Below are 22,683 nucleotides of genomic sequence, written 5' to 3' on the forward strand. Positions count from 1 at the left end.
AGCAATGGGCTGGCAACAAAACCCAACCAAAAGATTAAGAGGACATCCTCAATTCACCCACCTCTTTGTAGAGGTGGGAAGTACACAAATATTATACAATGTACATGCTTTCGGATTTTTTCCAAAATTTTTCCTCTCTAAAACGTATCATTTGTTATTTATGAATGCTCTCTTGGGAACGGGAGAGGAAGAAACAGATATATCAATAAAAACTTACTTTAAAAAAAATATATTGTAAAAATGAATACACAAGTTTTATCATATTATTGTATTACACTGCAGCTTGCAATTTTACTACAAAATACTACTGTAATACTGTTAGTTCAGAAACCTGAAATCATTTCATTTTGTCACTCATTTACTCATTTTCTGAATGGGTAGCTACAGAAGCTAAAATGAAACACAGAGGATAATCCATCTACATCTCTTGGGTTGACTCACTTTCAAGCTTCAAAATAACCTTAAATTTTAAGTTCTAAACTTCAATGTACATTAAGCATTAGATCAGTGAAGAATAGCACTGACTTGCCATATTCAAATAATGACTAGCAACAGACTAGCAAATACAAGGCAGAAATCATGGTCAATCAAGCCTGAATCTAATATTCTATTGCTATGTCTATCTGATACAATGCTTATCTATGCATAGCATAGAGCACTCTGTCATCAGTAGGAAATTGGAACATTCATTGGTTTGAGTTCTGGAAGAAAAATTTCTTCAATCACAAAGAAAAGACATGCAAAAGTGCAGAGATCTGTATTTCACCTTATTCCCAGTAGTAAATTCAGCACTAACCTGAGAATGAGTAAAGTGAATTAGACAATGGCAAACATTTTAACATAAGTAAGGATGATACATGATTTTGCAGCTAAAATATCAGTCTTTCTTTCATGACGTCTCTAGCTAAGAAACTTTTTTTGTCCACTTGTATTTAATGAAGTAGAAAGATTTACTTTTCAGTAAGTATTATACCCTTTCCTTTATGACTTTGGGAGTCCATTATCATAGGATTGGAAGCAGCTACCTGACTACAAAATTAAACTTTCCAGACCTAGCAATTCTAGAATTGGGCTACTACAAGGTAAGAGATAAGTCAATCAACCTCCATAAATCTCCCCTGAGTCTCTGCACTCTTTCCAAGGGTACCTATGCCATAGCACAGAACTTTAATGTAATTTTCTTGTTGCTCTCTATTGAAAAGGGATCAATCAATACAAGATTTATATTCCCAAGTCTTCCTCAAAACAGATTTCTTTTTGGTAACTTAATGAATAAATCAGTTGCATAGAAAAAACAAAACAAACTTTATCCATGTGGTAGAGGCAATCACATCATATTCTGCCTCCCTGTTTAGAACATTTCTATTAGGAGACTAGAATTAGGCATGAAGAGGCCAAAGGCCAGAAATATTAGGGTCACTTTTTGCCTTTTTAATTTAGACACAAGCCTGAAAAGATTATACTTTGCTCTTCCATGAAGAAAAATCTCAAGTTTTTACAAGAATAAGTAGAAAATATAATCAGCTTACATATCTATATTTTCTTTTTATATAATGGGGAAGCCATTATATAACTTTCAGAATAGCATGTCCATTTTAACAAATCTATTAAACTGAACCTTTTTGGTTCTCTGAATGATTCTTCATAGCCACCATAATGTCATGTGATAAGAGTTTACACAATACTTCAAGATAACCTTTTAAGTTGGACTTTAAACACTCAATAGTTTGTGGCTGTTCTTTGTTCTTGAAAAGGACCAAAATAACATCATTATGTTAGTCAGGTTATAGTGTGTCAATCGAAGCTGATCAGACCAATACAACTTCAGAATGCTCTGCCATAGGTCAGACACAAACAGTCTCTATGAACATCTGGGGTGGCTTCTCTAACTTATTAATCATAATTTTTCAGAGAGAATTCAATTGTGTTTTGCTCACAAAGCAGAGCATGTTTGTTCTCTGATGAAGGTACACTATGCCAGAGAGTCCTGTGCAAGTGTCTCCTATACCATATAGTCAATTCTAAAGTTCTTGAATCATTGAGAATGACTTTGTTTCACTTTTTCTGATCACTTTGTGAGCACCTGTTTTGTGTGAATTCTGCATTAAATAGTCTTTTTAGCACCATATATTTGGCATTTGAATAATGTGGCCAGTCCATGCAGTAGAGTTTGAATGCATGGAAGTTGAGAAAAGACCTCAGTGCCTGGTATCTTATCCTGTTAGGTGATCTTCAAAATCTTCCATATACAATTCAAATGGAAACTATTCACACTACTGGCACAGCGCTGGGATACTATTTATGTTTCACGGACATTCAACAATGAAGTCAGCACAATAGTTCTGTAGATGTTCAGTTTGGTAGTCAGTCTAATACCTCTCCTTTCCTATACTTTCCTTTGGAAACTTTCAAATACTAATCTAGCTCTAGCAATGGTGTTTCAACCTCATTTTCAATGTGTGCATCCCTGGAAAGTATATTGCCAAGGTAAGTGAACCACAGCATTCAAAATGTCAACATCTGCTGTAACCAATGGTTTTACAGATGGACAGTATGATGCTGGCTGATGGAGTAGTGTTTTCTTGGTATTAATTATTAGGTCAAAATTAGCACAAATAGCAAAGAATCGATCGATCCATACTTTGTAATATCTCAACTTATAGAGACTACAGTGAGCACAATCATCTGCAAACAAAACAATTATGCACCAACACTCCCACTACTTTAGTTTTGGCTTATAGTCTTTTCAAGCTAAAGAATTTATCATCAGCTCAGTAGCTAAAACAGCCAAGGAAGTTAGCCTTAAAGTAAGATTATAATTCCTAAGAAGTGTTCAAACTGAATGTTCCGGCTTTAGATGTTCTGAGGGTCTCAATATAAGAACATTAGAGCTATATGCCTCAAAGTGACAGGTAAAGATAAGGATTGATAAAGAAAAGACATCTCTTACATGTTTACTTTCAGGGAAGTCAATAATATATTATATTATGTTATATTATTTGTGACGAATAATTCCATTAATTTACATTTATACAGCACTGGTTATTTTAAAAAATATTTTACAAGTCATCTCTTTTCCAAAGATTTTGTTCCTGTATTTCTTTCCTTTTTTTTTGGTGGCTTGGGTAGCAGGAAAGTACTATGAGGAGGAGGAAAGGATAAAAGGAAAATCTTTGGAATTTAAAAGCTTAAAAAACAACTTCCTCAAGTTTTCAGGAGGAAATGAGAAAGGAAGGAGAGACCTACTTCCAGTTTTTGGATGTTCAATAATGCTCTTAATTTGTTCTTTGAACCTTAAAAGTCTGATGAGGCAGCAATAAATAGAACTTCAATTTAAAAGGTCCCTAATTTAACAAGATTAGATTCTGAAAGTGTCTTTATTCTAAAATTTTTATAGAAAATCACCCTTACTAGTTGCTGTTAAATCTAGATACTGCCGGTCAGCTGTCAAAATTCTAGAGTTGATTCGTGGAACAACATTGGGCTGATTCATGACATATTCAACCACATCTTGATCATGAGACAGTTCACCCTAAAATATAAAAGATAAAGGCAAGTTAAAATACTGCCATTATAACAGGTTCACAAGAAAAACAAAGATGGAAAAGTCTTATAAATAACTTTTTATATAAGTAGATTCCTTCTAGATTGTTGTAGGATACAAATCCCACAGTACAGAAAAATCCATTGAGCAGAAGTTGCCTCTTGCCTTAGTTAAGTGCATATTCACTACAATGAAGTTAAAAGGATTTAAGAATTTAGATTTTTTTGGTTTGGTTTCTTTTTTTTAGCTTTTCTTTAAAGAGAGAATCAAAGAATAAACTGGGAGAGTAGAAAGCTATTGGACTATGATCTTAGTCTTCAACTTTTTAAAGAATTGGGGTCAATTGAATTGTCAATGCATTAGTTGTGGAGAAAAGGTTCTCTAGCAAATCTTATTTTTAAGAGGTAATGACAATTCACTTTTGCTTCTAAATAGAATTTTTTCCTCCTTTATAAACATTTTATATTAATTCATTCCAATAATTATGTTTACTAATGAATTTCTAAAAAAGTAGGATCCACAATCATATCAATGTTTGCAAAGTTGTTAAAAATTAATATATTTTGGGGGCAGGTAGGTGGAGCAGTGGATAGAGCACCAGCCCTAAATTCAAGGCTGTGTGACCCTAGGCAAGTCACTTAACCCCAGCCTCAGGGGAAAAAATAATAATAAAATTAAAATTAACATATTTTATGATTCATAGATATTTGTTTTTTTGCTGAGACAATTGGGGTTAAGTGACTTGCCCATGGTCACACAGCCTGGAAGTGTTAAGTGTCTGAGGCCACATTTGAACTCAGGTCCTCCTGACTTCAGGGCTGGTGGTCTATCCACTGCACCACCTAGCTGCTCCAACTAGTAGAGTTTTTAAGAGAAAGAATAATAGAAATCAAATTCTATTTCAAATTCCATTCAAGAATCTAGTTTCTCTTTTCCTTTGATAAGTGCAATTTTTAACTTCTTAGCCCAATATCAAGAACAAATTTTTGAGGTAGCACAAGCATAATCAGTGAATTTGAACCTGCTCTCATATTTTTTAAAAAATTACCATCAAAGATTAAATAAACCGTTGCAGAAGAGACTACAGGCACATATACATTTAGGCTCATCATCATTTCAGATGAGTTGATCCAAATTAAAATAATCCTGTCTCAAACTTTCCACAAAGAAATAAGTGAAGAAAAAAAGCATGACAATTAGGAGATTTAAGATTATTACTTTTAAGTTTTAAACATTTTCTAATTTCTAACAATCATCCCAAAAAATATTCTTTGAAAAAATTATTTTTAGTGTCCTAATGCCAAATTCCATAATATTTTCCATTTAAAATTCAACATTCCTAGTGAAAGCTCCTAAAGAAATAAACAGGAGCCATCCTGCTGGGAGTCTAAAAACAGCTGCTATCAAGGTATATAAAACTCCACTGCTTTGAAGAATTTTATGGCAAACTACAAAAACTAGAACTTAATAAAAAAAGTGTATCCAAATGCAACTCAGAATCTTCACATACCAAGTACACAGCTCTTTGGAAGATGCTTGTGGTCTCCAAGATTTTATGCATTGTAATTGTTTCCAGTTCATCTGCATCCAACTGATCCTTTTCATATGGCATGCCATTAAACAGTACAACTGGCAGAGGACCTACTCCTGTCTGCTCATAGTAAGCTCTTCCTTCCTTTATTAAAAAACAAGACAAGAAAGCTTTAGGCTTTTATGAGGCAAAAGAGAAGAAAAAAACCTGCCCTCATTCTACAAATATTCTCGGCAAAACAGACTATAAGGTAATATTCAAATCTTCAACCATATTGTCAGCTACTTGAAATCATTGTGTGGGGAGACAATTAGCTATGTGTCAGGCAAGTAAAATCATCACCATTGCTCCTTCAACTTGGATGGAGAAAGCTCATTCCATACCATCAATCGTATTTCTAACCTAGCTCCCAAAGCCATCATTGAAGAAAGTCCCCATTATTTGTCTGGAGACAGTATGTGTGGTTTCTTAGAATACATTTGAAAGTCAACATGGTGTTGTGTCTAAGAGGATTGGTTTAGGAATTGTTGAGACTTGAGCACAAATTCTGACTCTTGATATATTAGCTATGCAACCATAAAAACCACAAGTAATCTTTCAGGACCTCGAGTAATACTCTAAAACTACAAGTAAGAGACAACCTGTTCATTGATATTAGCAGATAGAATTTACATAGTGTTCTTAAACCAATGAATTTATAAGGCCAGACCTCCACACTGTATGTCTTTTCAGTAGGCAATCTAGAGACATCATTTTAACCTACATCTATTTAGAAATCAATTTTTTGCCCCTATTAATTTTCATTTAATGAAACTTTCATTAAAACATCTTTTTCTAACAGATCACATATATTGTGTATAGTGCTTTCAGGAATTTGCCAGCCTAAAATACACGGATATTACACTGTACAATTTTGTGTTGTTCCACTTACTGCTATTTTGTTTTTCTATTTCTTGAATATCTAACTTATGTCATGATCATTCTATAGTACCTGAAAAATGAATGAATTTCATAGAGATCCAAGAAACTATAAATTCCTTGAAGGGGCTCTTTTTCCTTTTATTTTTGGATCCTATGATACATTAAGGCAGAATGATGCAATATTAAGAGTACTAGAATTAAAGCCAGCAGAGACATGGGTTCAAACCATACCTCTCATTTTACTACCTGTATGGCAATGAACAAATCACTTAATTTTGCTAAGCCTGAGTTTCCTCATCTGTAAATGGGAGACATTAATTCCTGTAGTACCTAGTTCACAGGAAGACAAAATATGAGGATCAAATGATTAAAAACACGTAAAACACTTTACAAACCTTAAATATGCATACATGTATGTATGTATGTATGTATATTTTTATCTACAAATAGATAAAATATCTACAAATAGATTACTATATGTAGATATAGATGTTGATCAATCAACTGATTTCTTGTCTATCTTATTATCTCTAGCATCTAGGACAATGCTTTACCCATTGCTGGTGATTTTATAATGCATATTAAATGACTAAATAAAACTTAGTAACTTAAAAAAATTTCATCCTTTGTAACCTTAATTTTTTTCACTATTTTGATAGTTTTATTGTCTTAGCATAATGCCTGGATTCATTCTTACACTCAGACTGCACAACCACCAAAATAAGACAGCTAAGTCTGACATCAAATTCTATAATCCTTCTATACTTATATAATACTTATGTATTATAGAATACTTATATATTATCCAAACTTTATGTATTAATTTTTACTAAAACAATCAAGAGAGAACTGTGCAGAAACCTTACAATCTATACATACTCAGTAAATTTGCACTGTTTGCACAAAACTGAATAATTTCCCATTTAGTAATCAAATAATATTATTTATAATATCAGCTAAATTAGAATTTTTTCTTCATAAGACTGAAATCTATAACCAACATTTATATTCTGATATATGTAAATCCTGAAAAATTCTATTTTCTGTCCTCCATGTTCTTGTTATAAAATTCTTCTATGAAAGAAAGAGAAAATGAGTCAAATGAGAAAAAAATATCAATAAATCTTTTACCTTCCGATTTTGATCAAAGGCAGAGTCAATCCCCAAAATGCTATTCATTTCCACATATGGATATTTCTTCTGCAGAACACTGACAACATGTTCAACTTTCACCTTTTCTCCAGTTTTTACCTTGTTATAAATCTGAGGAAATAAAAGGTAACTTTATACTTTAAAAATTCCCCAGCCATTGGTGAATGTCATTCACAGGACAATTTTCTCTTAACAGTACCGCAGGAAACTGAGAAAAGTGTCCTTTTTGTAGAATAAACATTTAAACAACCAATTTTGAGGTTATTACTGAAGCTTAACTTTCCTTTCTTCCAATTGCCCTAAAGGTTCCTTCTTTAGTTTAAACACTGAAAATTCTCAAAATGATGTTTCGATTTATGGAAATTGCTAAATAGTATAATTATAGAAACCCCAACAAAACACGCAGGGTAAAAAACTGACCTATTTGCTCATGAATTTTTTCTTAATTTTTCTGTAAATTAAAACTACATTTTTCTCTTTAAGGAAGAAAGATCAAATTAATTACTTTCAAGCAAGATAATAGTAGAAATAATTTACAAATGTATTCCTTTTAGGAACCTTTTAAAGTGGCAATGCTAGACTATTTATTAAGAGATTTTTATTTTCACTGGTCACATGTAAAACAATTTTTTACATTAGTTTTAAAAACTTTTGAGTTCCAGATTCTCTTTCTCCTCAGACACATTGAGAAGGCATGTGTGAAATTATACAAAACATTTCCATAAAAGTCATGTTGTGGGGAGAAAAAAAAAAAAAAACATTAATCCTCTACCCCCACCAAAAAAAAAAAAAAAAAAACCCTCAAAAGAAATAAAGTAAAAAAAAAAAAAAAAAAAAATTAATAAAAGGAAAAGAGTATGTTTCAATCTGTATTCAGGCAATCAGTTCTTTCTCTGGATATGGATAACATTTTTCATCCTAAGTCCTTCAGAACAGTTGTACATCACTGTATTGTTGAGAAATAAGAAAGACATTCACAGCTGATCATTTCACAGCACTATTATTTTCTACACAAAAGCATTTCATTGTGCTTGAGTTCATAGAGGATTTTCCAGGTTTTTCTGAGAATATCCTGCATATCATTTCATATAAAACAATAATATTCCATCATAATCACACACCACTACTTATTCAACCATTCCCCAACTAATGGGCATGCTCCTAAGTTTCAATTCCCAGCCTTGAGAAAAAAGCTGCTATATTTTTCTATACATAGGTCCTTTTCCTTTTTTTTTTTTTTTTTTTTTAATCTCCCTTGGGATTCATGGCTAATACTGATATGGTTAGGTCAAATGATATGCAGGATTATAAAGATCTCTGGGTATAATTTACATCTTTTGATCATTTACCAATTGGGAAATGCCTCTTCTTTTTTATAAATTTGACTCAGGTCCCTGTGCATTTGAGAAATAAGGCCTTCACCAGAGAAACCTGCTTCAAAAATCTCTTCCCAAATATTATTGCTAACTATACTTCCCCCTATTTATTCTATTTTCTTTCCTTTCACACTGATCCTCCTCAAAAATGTTTTTCTACTGACCATCCCCTTCCTAAATATGCCCTCACTTCTATCGCCCTCCCCCCTTCTCATATCCCCTTCCCCTCCTGCAAGGTTAGAAAGATGTTTATATCCATATTGATTGTGCATGTTATTTCCTCTTTGGGCCAATTATAATGAGAGTAAGGTTCACTCACTCCCCTTCTTCCCCTCCACTGTGAAATGCTAAATTAATTTTAATGAATTTGTAAACTATAATATCTGAACAATAAACTACCATGACACTTAAAAATATGCTGTGGGAAAATGCCAAAGTAGTCCTTTATATGCTATGGACAGGTCCCAATTAGGCTACTGATGCCTTTTTTTTTTTTTTTCTCGGAGGCAATGGGGATTAAGTGACTTGCCCTGGGTCACACAGCCAGGAAGTGTTAAGTATCAGAGACCAGATTTGAACTCAGCTCCTCCTGACTTCAGGGCTGATGCTTTATCCACTGTGCCACCTATCTGCTCCTACTGATGCTTTTTTAATAATAATAAGGTGTAAAGTTCTGATCATCTCTCAGTTGTAATCCTTCTCTGGAAGGAGGTTTCTTTTCTCTATGAATCTTTTTCTCTTCTTCCCCTCCAAAAGTATAGAATTGCTGGGCTTGCGAATCCACAGGACGTCTTCTTGACACTGGGTGCCAATATGTAATGTTCTGTTGTCTCCATAGACTGCCGATCACTCTCTGGGAGAAGATCTGCTGTCTCAACTGCCACTAACTCTGACCTAGAGTAGAGACTTCTCTCCCTTCCTCAATGTTGCTTCTTTTATCCTCCCAGAGAATGGGCGTGGAATACTCAGGGGCTTCTGGGAAAAAATACTTCAACCAATGAACTTGCTCCTTCTAAGCATGCAAGCTCCTCCCCAGAAGTTCAAAGGGGTAAAACTCCCCCCAAAGGCCGGAACTACAGAATTGTTAAGTACCAACTTAGCACCTAGTAAGAACCTAATATCTCATTATCTCATTAGCACTTAGTAAGAACCTAACAATAAGGAAAAAAGAAAAGGCAGAAAATAAATCAAGAATATGTTGTTTATAAATGGTCCACTATACACATTTGACCTCATGTCTAAAATACAAATTGGCTGAGGAAGCTAGTCTGAGAGAACAAATTCTCGTTCTGATATAGTAATTTGCCATTAAGGTATGAACATATAAAGAGAAATATAAAGTATAAATATGTGAACATATAAAGACAAACAGATGGACGATGGGGAGTGTTCAGAGCACCAGACCTGGAGTCAGGAAGAATTGAGCTCAAATATGATCTCAGGCACTCAATACTTACTAGCTATATGACCTTGGGCAAGTCACTTAACCCCAACTGCCTTGGCAAAAATAAAGGAAAAAAGAAAAGGAAAAAGGAAAAAAAGATAACTTATAAAACAAGATACTAAGCAGTAAGTTTTTTGAAGCTATTAATTTTTTTGTCTTTACTTGAAAGCACTTAATAGGTGGCCAAATATTTGCTGAAAATTATTTACCATGTCATTTTACTATTTCAGCAAGCATTTGGAATGAGTTAGATAAATCTGAGATTAGCAATGTCATATCTTTATATGTCGTTTATTTTGACATTTCTCAAAATATATAATGTTAGCCTGAAACATAATTCTCTATGGGAAAAAATGTTTTTCAACATCTTTACTTTTAAAGCCACAGAATAACATCATTTAATTTGCCACAAATATGAATAGCAGTTTTTCCTCCCTCAAGAAAGAAAAAGTATGGTATTTCACAGATGAATGAACATTCAAAATGCAAGGTTATCCCTCTTATCAAAAGAGAAGCAATTTAGATTTTTCTCACCTGTAAATGTGGACATTGGACTAGACAATTTCTAAGAATATGATTTTAAATTCTTGCACTGAGGAGTGACACATATGTGCATTTCTATAATTACTTCACGTGTAGTTGTAAGAAAAGCAATACTTTTTTTCCTCATTCAATATGGTATTTTTCTTTACTACAGACTTTTAAAAATTATACATTAGACAAAAACACTTTAGCATCTTAAATGAAAACTTACCGATATCAAAGTCTGAAAGGCATGATAATCATCCACATCTTGTGCAACATAATTATATGCTCTAAGAACAGCCACTCCAGCATCTTGCAACCCATCAACATCTTCAGAGTCATTAACCACAAAGATTAAACCAATTCTATGGGGAAGGAAATAAGTATTTATCTCAAGAAAGTCAAATATTTTGTAAAGTATCTTTTATATCCAATTCGGTGATTGCAATTAACCAATGATGAAAAGATTTCTTTTTAAGAAAATTTACTGTGATTTTACTGTGAAATATGTCATTATGACATATAACATATTTTATGCCAAATCCAAAGCTAGTCTTAAACTTGGGAGGGAAAGTTATAGCGAGGAAAGAAATATGACTGCAAAGTTTTGGGGGAACTGGGAGTATCTATTTTATTTTATTTTTTGAGGCTGGGGTTAAGTGACTTGCCCAGGGTCACACAGCTAGGAAGTGTTAAATGTCTGAGACCAGATTTGAACTTGGGTCCTCCTGAATTCAGGGCTGGTGTTCTATCCGCTGCGCCATCTAGCTGCCCCTGGGAGTGTTTATTAAAGCTGAAGATGTACAAAAAGTATAGCTCTGAAGAGTCTTCACCATTGTACACAGGATTTTAAAGTGAAAGAATTCAGGAATAGAGCTACATTGGGATGAGGATGGAATTCCCAAAATACAGAAACTATTTCAAAGTTCAGAAATTTAGAGACCAAGAATAGAGTTCTCTACTGGAAACAACAATCTTATGCTGGGAATATTGTTTAATAATAACAATATAAGAATAGTTAGCATTTATATGGTATTTACTCTGTATCAGGCATTGTGCTAAGTGCTTTATAATTGTTATCCCATTCGAGCCTCATAACAGCTCTGGGAAGAACATCCTATCATCCCCATTTTACATCTAAGGAAACTGATACAAAGTAATTTGCGCAGGGCTACATAGTTGGTAACTGTCTGAGTTCAAGTCACACATGAACTAAGGTCTTACCAATTTTAGGTCTACCAAGCACTATATTCACTCTGCCATCTGGCTAACCTGTGAAAGCCATACAATGTAGCTATAAAAGGTAAAGCTACCTTATTGTGTCTACTCTAAAAGGAATTTTATAAGAAAGAATGACTACCTTATTTGTATACTGCTTTTAACATTTCAGAACACTTTTTCAAGCATTATCTCATTAGAATCTCATAACAGTTCTACAAAGCAAGCAAAGCAGCACAGTGAAAAATGTACCATTCCTCTTTGACAGATGACGATGAAACTGACACTGGGTTTTATGTAAAGTTGAGTGCTAGACATAGAAGAACTGATTTTAGAACCTCAATCTCAAGATGCCTAGCCCTCTGAACTTTTCCAAATATCATAATGCCTATAATAAAGAGAATAAACTACAAAAGATCATGTGTACAAGGGGGGAAAAGGACTTTATGGTTTAGTGGCAAGGTTGTTAGACTTGGAGGCACAATCTAGGCTCAATCCTTGCTATGTACCTCATTCTCTGACAATGCATTTAACCACTGGATACTACTTCCCTCACTTGTAAAAGAAGGTTAGCCTAAATTGCTTCTAATCTCTGATCCTAAATATTTGGACAGAAGAATAGCACGTTTGTGCATTTCCACTAAGAAAAAATTACTTTATATGGAACCAGGAATATCTGATACTTTATGCAAATAAAACACCTTAATATGGGACTTTGGTGTTAGCAATGATGATACTTTAGAAATAACCAACCCTTTCAGAAAATGTGAAAAGCAAATTCTAATGTATACATACACACATACACATATATTTGTTCCTAGTTAAAGACAGCTTTTATATAAGAGACTGAATAAATACTCTTCACTTTAAAAGAAATATGTTCTTATTTGCAACACTATTGAAATTTTATTATTCAAGTTCTCTGACATGATTTCATGGTTTCTTATCTTCCAAAAGATGATGGTAAAATAGCTAGCTCAAGTCTAGTTAAAAACTTTTTGGGATGAACCCAGACATAAAATACACATTTCATAGTAGTTCAGTGTGAGGAAAAAGAACCCAAAAAACAAACAAACAAAACCCCACCATAAGGTAGTGTTAGTTGAATCAAAGAAAAGTAGCAAAAGTAATCAGGAAACTAAGTTTAAAATGAGACAATTTCCTGTTTACTTAAAACTGCTATAATTCTGTTCAATCCCTTACTTTATCATATAAAGTGCATACTGTAGAAAAAGAATTAAACCGACTTTACAAACTTTCAATATTACAGTGAAAGAAATGTAGCCTACATTAATTATACTCAAAATGGATGTTATATTTTGAGTTACAACCTAAATCAAATCCATAATATAGCAAAGCTCTTTACAATGACAGTTTATTGGATTGTCAATAGTTTCAGACTATATAAGGAAGAATGAAAACCTCACGGACAAGTCATATTTATGAAAAATAAGATATGGAACAATAATCCTCCCATACACATAGAAATTACCCTCCTTACTGCATTTTGTATAGCAATTAATGACTTAAGGAACACATGCAAAAAAATTTCTATTTTGCCAAAAAATATACTGGCAATAAGAAATATGATTCAACTGTTATCTCAAATTAGCAAGCTTAATTCACCAGACTTTTAAATTTTTTTTTTATTTCCCACAAGTTAAACTCTAACATGTCTTTTATATCCAATCCCTCACAAAATTCTGTTAACTGCTTTAAAATATCTAATTTAACCAGTGGCTCATTGTTACTGATGAAATCAAATACAAACTCCTGGCTTTAACATTTAAAGCATTTCCCAATATGATCCCAATTACCTTTCTAAGTTTTTAACACATTATTTCTTTCATAAACTATACCTTACAAACTGACTCTGCTGTTCCTCCTTCCCCAAAATTATCTCATACTCTATACATAATTATATATGTATATATATATATATATATATATATATATATATATATATATATATATATATATATATATATATATATATATATATATATATATCGTCTCTTCCAATAGAAAGTAAACTCCTGAATGCAGAAACTGTTTCATTTTTGTCTTTGTAGTAGAGGCCTACCACAATTCTAACAAATCATGTGCACTTAATAATGACTAATATCCTTTTCTTTTCTCCATTTTCAAATAATTATCTCACTACCCCTTGCATTATACGTACTTATCAATGTCATTTCCCCCCATTAAACTGTAATCACTATACTAAAAAATTCACAAATGTATATGTGGTGTGTGAAATGATGAGTTGATGGATTTAGGGAAAAAAAAAGGAAAGACTTGGAACTTATGAAGGATAACATTATCCACCTTCAGAAAAAAAGAGGATAAAATCCACAGTATGGCCTTATATATATATATATATATATATATATATATATATATATATATATATATATATATATATATATGACGATAGCAGTGTGTGTGTGTGTGTGTGTGTGTGTGTGTGTGTGTGTGTGTGTGTGTAGCCTTCTTGGAGGAGGTGAGAGGCAAGAAAAGGGTAGAAAAGAATAAAAAATATAAAGCAGAGAACAAAATGTTATTTTGGTCCTTTTCAAGAACAAAAGAAAACCTATACCAAGTAAAGAAAAGATGGACAGCTCTGAACACAGATGTGTACCGAGGTGTGATTTAAACACACATGTGTTTAGAGGTTTTCTTGAAGTGGAAATTTTGAATCCTCTCATGTTCTGCTGTGTACACAGCAATGGCTTTTTTCTTTTTTTTCATTTTTCTTTGCATTAAAGTTTTAAATAAATACAAATATTTTTAAAATCCATCTGACAAATCCTACTCCATCTCTTCAGCACCATATTTGCTATGTTCTGTTAGGCTCAGATAAGGCAAGCCCTAATTTTTTCGACAAAGCCTTTCCAAATCACTCCAACCTACAATGTTGTTGCTGTTTCTTTTATAATATGAATACCTATAGCATCTGGGAATGTATGAGGTAGGAAATAATTTTAAAACCATCCTTTATTGTTTTGTTTCTTTTATGTGTATAATCCCAAATGATTGACAAAATTCTGAGAGGCACAGCCTATGTCTTTTATTCCTATTATTACAAAGGTTAAATGGTAGTTCTATGCAAACAGTAGATGGTTCAACAAGACAGATTATAAATGCTTTCTAAAAATTGACAAATTAACTATTAATAGGTATTGATAAAAAGAAGTCCCAATAATATATAAAGTTAAAAGGCATTTTTAAAAAATAATATATTAAAAACTAGATAAGTAAACTACCTGTTCACAGAGCTGATTTTTTTTTTCCAAAAGAAGTTATTAAATAAACACAATTCATTGTTAATTTGACATATCTCTGCAAAGGGAGATAGTTCTACAGAAACTAACAATATTTTCAATCTGCTACAAATACATTAATATCTATGTAGATTTCTATGAGAAAACAGGCCAAATCTATGAAACATTTTTCAATCATCAACTATGAAATATTCTATGCCAAAAAAGATACTAATTTTCTTCATCAAGGAACAACTGATCACAGTTCATTAACCCCAATGTATTAATATCTTTAAGTATGAAGAGTTTAATCAAATCATTTAAGAATGAAAAACAGAATTTCAACTCAGTTATACATATGCTAAAATCAGCAACATAATATTATTCATAACATTATTACCTTAGTGGTATATGATTACTAAGGAACATTTCAGCTACATTTATCAATTCTACCGCAGTTTCATGAGCTGGATCAACTATGATAATCTGTGAGCAACAAAAAAATTTTTTTAATGAGTAAAATAGTATTTATACATGTGACTGAAAATACTATTACATCTTTGTATTTAAAGATGGCCTTTCTCCAGAGTTATTCTTAAACTACACATCCCAGAAATACAGGAAAATAGAAATCACTACCATTTTCCATTAAAAAAAAAAAAATCTTTGGTAAAGGTGTAAAATGATCACAGGATTCAAAGCTGCAAGGAACCCACATTTTACAAATAAATAAACCTGTGTTCAAAAGGAAAACTTGTACATCACATAAGTAATAAACAAAAGACTAGATTTAAAGTATTCTCTTTTTACTGCACTATTTCCCAAGGCCACAAATATATCCCAGATTAAGTCTTATTTCAATGCTTTATCTAACTTTCTCAGCTTAAAAAACAAATTATCTTTTTTAAAGGCAATTATTCATTAAATATTCATCTGAAACAAATAGCCAAAGTATGGAAGGCAAAGAGAAAAATAAAAAGAAGACAATTGGGCTTTGGCTAGAAAAGTCAGAAGCAGTTTTAGGAATAAAATAAGTAAAATGAAAAACTTTGTATTAGGAATTTTTTCCTCTTAACATAAGGTACTCTTATCACATTTACTTCCCTAGTATTGTAAGTAACCAGAAAGCTTTTTGGTGCATTAGCAAATATAATTTCCCTAAAATGTAGGAAGGAAAGCAAATCCTTTGAGTAATCATGTAATTTCTCTCCTTATAAACATGAAAATGATGCAAAATGATAAGTAATTATTAATAATTATTTTAGGAATTAGGAATTATTAGGAACCACACCACTGGAAAAAATAATTATCAAAAAGAAAAAAATTCATTTTTTCCAGAAAAGTAATTTCTATACCAAAAAAAAAAAAAAAAAGAAAATCTAAATACTTCATAATTCTTCTAGAACCAAAACTTATAAAGAATTAAAGCATTTTCTAAATGAAATTATTATGACACAAACTCCATAATGTCTATGTTTTTTCTGCATTTAAAAGAAAAGGGGGTGAGGGAAGAGAAACTATACTGAACATAAAGCTATTTAATTTCTTGGCATTGGAAAAAGTTTAAGACATCATGTTTTCCAGATTGTTATTGATTTAAAACAATATCTGTAGCCAATAATAATTACAACTCTATGCCAACATTTATAAATCTAAAAATTATGATTTTTTTTCTCAAACTCCTTTAAATATGATTATTTTCTTGAAAGCATCAACTTTAAAGAAAGGAAAGAATAGAGGAAAAGAATCTCTACGTTTAAAAGATAGCAAAGCTTAGAGGAAGGAGAATCAAGCCAAATCAACTAAATCTATAGCTACCAAAGCAAACAAACAAACAAATGAATAAATAGAGAAGATAGATATAGATAGATAAATGAATGAATGAATGAATGGCACATTGCTTACAAAATTATGGAAGTTTTTTCTGATTTGTCTGATAACTCCTGGGAAGGTAGGCCTAAGGAGCTCCTGTAGACTGGAAGGCCAAGAACTATATCTACTATCAACTTCAAGGTTGTTGATCCACTGAAAAAAAGAAAAATTTAAGTGTCACAAATGTTAACTTACAAGAATTTGCAGTAAGTTTCAAAAAATTACTAAATCATTATATAGGGGAAAAAAATATTTAAAGGAAATAAAAAAGAAAATAGCAACCTCAAGATCTTCTGATAAGAAATTTTGTAATATAAACATGAAAACTAAGTATGAAATGTAATCCATTCCATTAAGCCGTGAAATCAGAACAAGTACTACACAACCATCAAAACTGGAAAATCTCTTCCTAACCCCACCCCGCCCAAACAAAACCCATGTGGCTAAAAATAGAATAAAAAGTTAATTGAGAAAGAGAAGGTCTCTCTGATGAAATTCTCATTTCTAATATAGTTAAGGAATGTATTGAAAATTTTAAAAAATAAAAGCCAATTCCCAATGGATAAATGATCTAAGGATATATGTGAATAGACAGTTTTTAAAGGATGAAAACAAAACTAGCAACTGTCAAGTAAAAAAAAAAAAAAAAAAAAAAAAGCCCTAAATCATTAAAAAGTCAATAAATGTAAATTAACTCTGAGCTTCTTCAAGGCCTCTCAACAGATTGGAAAAGATAACAAAAATGTATAATGACGAATATTGGAGGGGCTACAGGAAAATAGATACATTAATGTACAACCTAGAAAACATTTGTATAATTATAATTTTATAAAGATAAAAAACTTTTAAACACAAGGTCTCTGATCATTGCAAATGATGATCATGATGTTCTGTTACCTACCTCCAGAAAGATGATGTATTCAATATGCAGAATGAGACACTGAGGGAATTGGAATTACTTGACTAAACATGCTTATCTGTTAAAAATGTTTTTTTTCTTTTAAACTGTGGGAAAACAGAGAGCCAATAGGAAAGGGAGTGGGAAGCTAGAAAGGAAAGAAAATAAGTGCATCCTAAATATAAAAGAAAAAGAAAGGAAAAAACTTTTGCCATGAAGACTGGATAAAAATTTTTCATTCATAATAAGGACACAAATTTTGAAGTTTCATCTTCTTTATCCCTAAGTAATGAAAGAATATATAAAAACTTGTTCTGAAAACAAAAAAAAAATTTTTTTACTAATAACCCTATGAAAAACAGTTTTAAATAATCCAATAATCAAAACTCTAATAATCAGAAAACACAAATTACAACAATTTGGATACTATTTTATACTTATTAAATTGTTTAATTAAAATGATAACAAAATTCATTGTTGGAAAGGCTGCAGAAAAACAAGGACACTGCAGTGGCGGGGTGTAAATTGATGCAATCTTTGTAAAAGGAAATAAGAAATAGAATGGCACAGTAGACAGAATACTAAACTTAAGTCAGGAACAACTAGATACAAACCCTGTCTCTGATATATAAATCAAGAAAAAAGACAAGCCATTAAACCTCTTCATACCTAGAACTTGGGCCTACTTCCTAGAATTTGCCCACCAAGTCAAAGATTAAGTTGCAATCTGCAAATCTGCATTGATGGAAGGAATTCCCAAGTTGCCAAATAAATAGGGATCAGAGATCCTGCCCACATTGAAGTTATCATATTTTAAAGAAAGGTTTTTTAAACTAGTCCTATCCTTTTTTTAATTCTACTACTAAGAATATTAATGAAATGGGGAAAAAAAGGCTTATTTTTACAAAAATATTCATAGTGACAATATACATAAAAGAAAAAAACTGAAAATAATTCATGTGGTCACTAATTGAGGAATGGCTCAACAAATAGAAAAGAAATGATAGCTATTAAGCAAATTATAGTACATGAATATGTCAACCAGAAGCCATGATTCAAATAATGAAATATTATTGTGCCAAAAGAATATAAAAAATGCAAAATGTTATGAAGGAATGCACAAGAAAGCAAAGATCAGAATATAGACATTCATGTAATACAAGAAAGAACAAAATCTATGAAATTCAGAAAAGAACATGGAACATGCTCCAAACAATATTCTGCCAAATTTAATATAGATTTTAAAAATACATTTTACATTTATTTTTATATCTGAACATCTGCTTTTGTTGGTGATTTAAGTTATAATAAGTATTATTTATTGCTACAAAAACCAAATTATAAAAAAAAAAATCCATTGATTATATAAACATGTATATTCACATGAACAAAATTTTTAATATCCCTTCTAAAATTGTTAATACAGTTACAAACATATAGGCTCTTCTTCAAGTTATGTTTACAATAGATAAAATTTTTCTTTTTTCTACACTGATTTTTTAAGGATCTGAATTATGATATGATATATTAAAAAAATATGTCATCTCCAATTGGATTATAAGTTCTTTGAGCGTAGGGACTGACTTGTCTTTTTTTTAACATTCCTAGTGCTTAGCACAATGCCTGACACATAGTAGACATTTAATAATTACTTACTGATTGACGAAAGAGAAGTATAATTTCCTAAATGAGGCTAAGTCTAATATATATATCTTTCTATTCAGTTCTAGACCCAACTTGTGGTTCATCTGAAGTATCAATTTACCATTTATAAATATATATTGGAGAATTTCACCCAACTTCAAGATATAATTTGCCCAATATCTCTTTTCATCCATTTTCTCATTCTAGTTCAAGTAGTTAAAGGAATGTCTTTCAAATAATCATGGACTTTAATGAGAAGATATTATGGTCTTCTAGAACTTATGTATACTCACTGCCTCCTATCAGCCTTCTGCAATCTATATGACACTGGTAAAGTTCTTATGAGAATACATGTTATCTTCATTTTGTTGCCTTGGTTGTATTTAAAAAACAAATCATTCTTGGGTTTTAGAAAAAAAGATTCAAATGTGTAGTTAAAAAATATACTCTAAAAACCACTTGATTTCAAGTGACTTGAATATTGGATTTGCCTACAGATCTTTGGAGTACTCATATTTTACTCTGAAAGTTACCATTTCATAAAAACATTTATTAAATATAATGTTAAGCTACCCTCTAACCTCAGTGACAAAGCCTCAGGGTAATTTATGGGAATAAGGTCTAAAGGCAGCTAAGAATATATAAATTCAATATTCTCTTCTAAAAAACCTTAGACAGGACTCCTTAACCACTAGGTATCTCTAAGACCATTTATAAGCCATGAAGCTAAGAACAATATAACATGTTTAAAATATGTTAAGTCTATTTTGTTACATATGAACTTAAGTAATCAAAAATAAAACTGGTTCCAAGAGTTGTAATATATTGTCAATTTATAGTAATAAAGTAATTGGCATAGCAATTTTTTAATAAGAGAAAAATAAAAAAAATGTTAATGATACATGAATAATATATTTGAAAATTAAAGAGTTCTCACAGAAATAGCAGGGCTTCTGATATCCACAGCATAGTCTGCATCTGATGGCTGGATGTTAAGTTTCAAAATATTATGCAGAGATAAGTCTTCTATTCCTAGTCTGTGCAGTCCCTCCATCACACGAGCCTCATTCCTCAACACATCAAATAAGCTGAAATAAATTACAAAGCTGTTATAATTCCTATAAACAATTGAAAGCTGATGAAACTCTCATCCTGGGAGATGAACTAAAACCACAATCTATAACATAGCTGGTTTAATTTTTTTTTTAAATCTTAATTCTTCTATTTTTTTCAACACTTTTAAAGACTTGTGATGTTATTAGTGTATATACTCCTTCCACTTATAAAGAATGCACAATCTTTTAAGCATGCATAGCTAAAAAGTTTGTGACATCCCTCTCAACAACTCAACAACAACATCAAAAAAAAAAAAAAAACCCAGCCTCCTGTTAGGATCCTTTTTGAAAGCTTTCCTGCTACTTACTAACACCCAAGAGCCTAAATTTCAGTGTTATCAGCTTCAAGAATCCAGTCAGGGCTTTAGTAATACAGCTTTCATATCAATTTATCAAAATATATAATTTTAATGCACTCACTATTTTATCAAAGTGCTTTATCCTTTGTTTATAGGAATAAACAAGTAACTTGAGTAAAATTATGTTTATATGCTTTTCATATTGACAACCTAAGACAAAATAGTGATAATGAGTTCAAACTCCTTACCACATATTTTACTGGCTTTCTATATCTATCTATAATAACATCATATGGGGCCTTGTAGCTTAATTTTGATAGCATGGATGGTTTAGTATGAATAACTGTTTCCTACAAAGCTTAACCATCTTTGTGATTTAATATTAAGAAACCAAGAGTTATTATTTTTTGTTTTATCATTTATATTATTATATATTACTCATACATATATATATATATACATATATATATATATATACACATATGTATATATATAATTTATAATATGCTTACTATTTATGGGTCAAAGGATAAACTCCAACTCAGAAACATCAAAGAGAAAATTAAGAGCAAATTAGAATATAACTGTAAGGAAATAATTCAACACAATTTGAAAATTAACAGCATATTACTGAATAGCATTTCAGTGAACATTAACAGTAATATTTGTGAAAGCATTCCAGCGACATGAATAAACTTTCTTTCTCAGAAGAATCACACAAAAGGCCTTCCCTGGCAAATACAGTTCTCTCCTCCAAAGACCTTCTGGACAAGATGGCCAACACAAATGTTTTTAATGCCAAGAGGACAAGGAACTACTTTTTATCAATATGGATATTATAAATGCTTTTAAGAAGACCAACCACAAATGCAATATTTCATATAAAGAATCACAAAGAAAACTGACTAAACACATTTACCCTTTGGGTAAACTTCATCTAACACAGGAAGAATTCTAATATGTAATCAACAAAGTTAACATCTGAGCAAAAATCCTATTAAGAATACCAGATTAGAAAAATTTTTAAGACAAGGAAGAATACCTAAATACCTAAATCCATACCTAAATATGTCCTGTGTATCTAAATCAATGTGTAATCCATTGATGAACAGGGCAGATTCTCCAGGCTGTAATCCTAAAGTTCCTTTGAAGTACTAAAAATATAGAAGAAAAAAAAAAGATAGTTAACATGCAAAAAGCTATGCAAAAGTAGAATTTCTGCCAATTTCATGTCTTACTCTTTTCAACCATCCTCTTTTAGATCAGAGAGGAGTTTTAATCTCGTTTCCTAAAATTTTTAGGGATTGGAAGGATCCATCATCTCTTCTTCATTATAATAATTTAAATTAATTGAAAATACCAATAATATGGACATATCTTGTGACTAACAGCAACAATTTCTACTACTTAATAAAAGAAAGTGCTGGAAAGTGGTGGTTTTCCCTCCATAGCCAGTAGCTATTTTGCCCTGTTAAAAGTTAACAATGGAACAAAGCAAGGGCTAAGGCATATCTGAATTAAACAGATCTCAATGAAACAATCTTAGTAGGCAATGACTACTAAATGATGAATTATCAAGCACAGAAACATTAGAGATTTCTTTACTAATTAAATCAACTACGAAATGTAGTTTATATAAGAGACTAAAGACCCCAGCGAGTTCTATCACTTCTACTACATAAGTGGCTGGAACAATGACTACCACTAAGTTTTTTGAAGCAAAGATCTTAAGTCTAGGTAAAGTTTAAATAAAAGTAGGAAAAAAATTAATTCATTGGACTTTAAAAGGGAGGAAAGGGGAATATTTGGAAAAGTCTTGGTATAACAACACAATTATAAATTGGCTAAATTTAAAAAAAAAAGTAGAAACTGATTTTTCTG

At 31.5% G+C, this 22,683-nt stretch overlaps 1 protein-coding gene across 3 annotated transcripts in view; it reads right to left on the minus strand.

The window, feature by feature from the left end:
- Positions 1 to 22,683, minus strand: part of UGGT1 (UDP-glucose glycoprotein glucosyltransferase 1) — a 96,406-nt gene that overhangs the window by 34,256 nt on the left and 39,467 nt on the right. For all 3 annotated transcript variants that reach the window (XM_074301700.1, XM_074301699.1, XM_074301702.1), the window contains exons 12-19: positions 21,865 to 21,956; positions 20,326 to 20,476; positions 16,880 to 16,999; positions 15,375 to 15,460; positions 10,723 to 10,858; positions 7,128 to 7,259; positions 5,055 to 5,219; positions 3,412 to 3,532 (exon numbers count right to left, since the gene is read on the minus strand). In XM_074301700.1, coding sequence (XP_074157801.1) covers positions 3,412 to 3,532; positions 5,055 to 5,219; positions 7,128 to 7,259; positions 10,723 to 10,858; positions 15,375 to 15,460; positions 16,880 to 16,999; positions 20,326 to 20,476; positions 21,865 to 21,956 — 1,003 coding nt within the window. The remainder of the gene's footprint in view (positions 1 to 3,411; positions 3,533 to 5,054; positions 5,220 to 7,127; positions 7,260 to 10,722; positions 10,859 to 15,374; positions 15,461 to 16,879; positions 17,000 to 20,325; positions 20,477 to 21,864; positions 21,957 to 22,683) is intronic.

The sequence above is a fragment of the Sminthopsis crassicaudata genome, chromosome 3, assembly GCF_048593235.1.
Source record: "Sminthopsis crassicaudata isolate SCR6 chromosome 3, ASM4859323v1, whole genome shotgun sequence".
In the NCBI taxonomy this organism is placed as follows: Eukaryota; Metazoa; Chordata; class Mammalia; order Dasyuromorphia; family Dasyuridae; genus Sminthopsis; species Sminthopsis crassicaudata.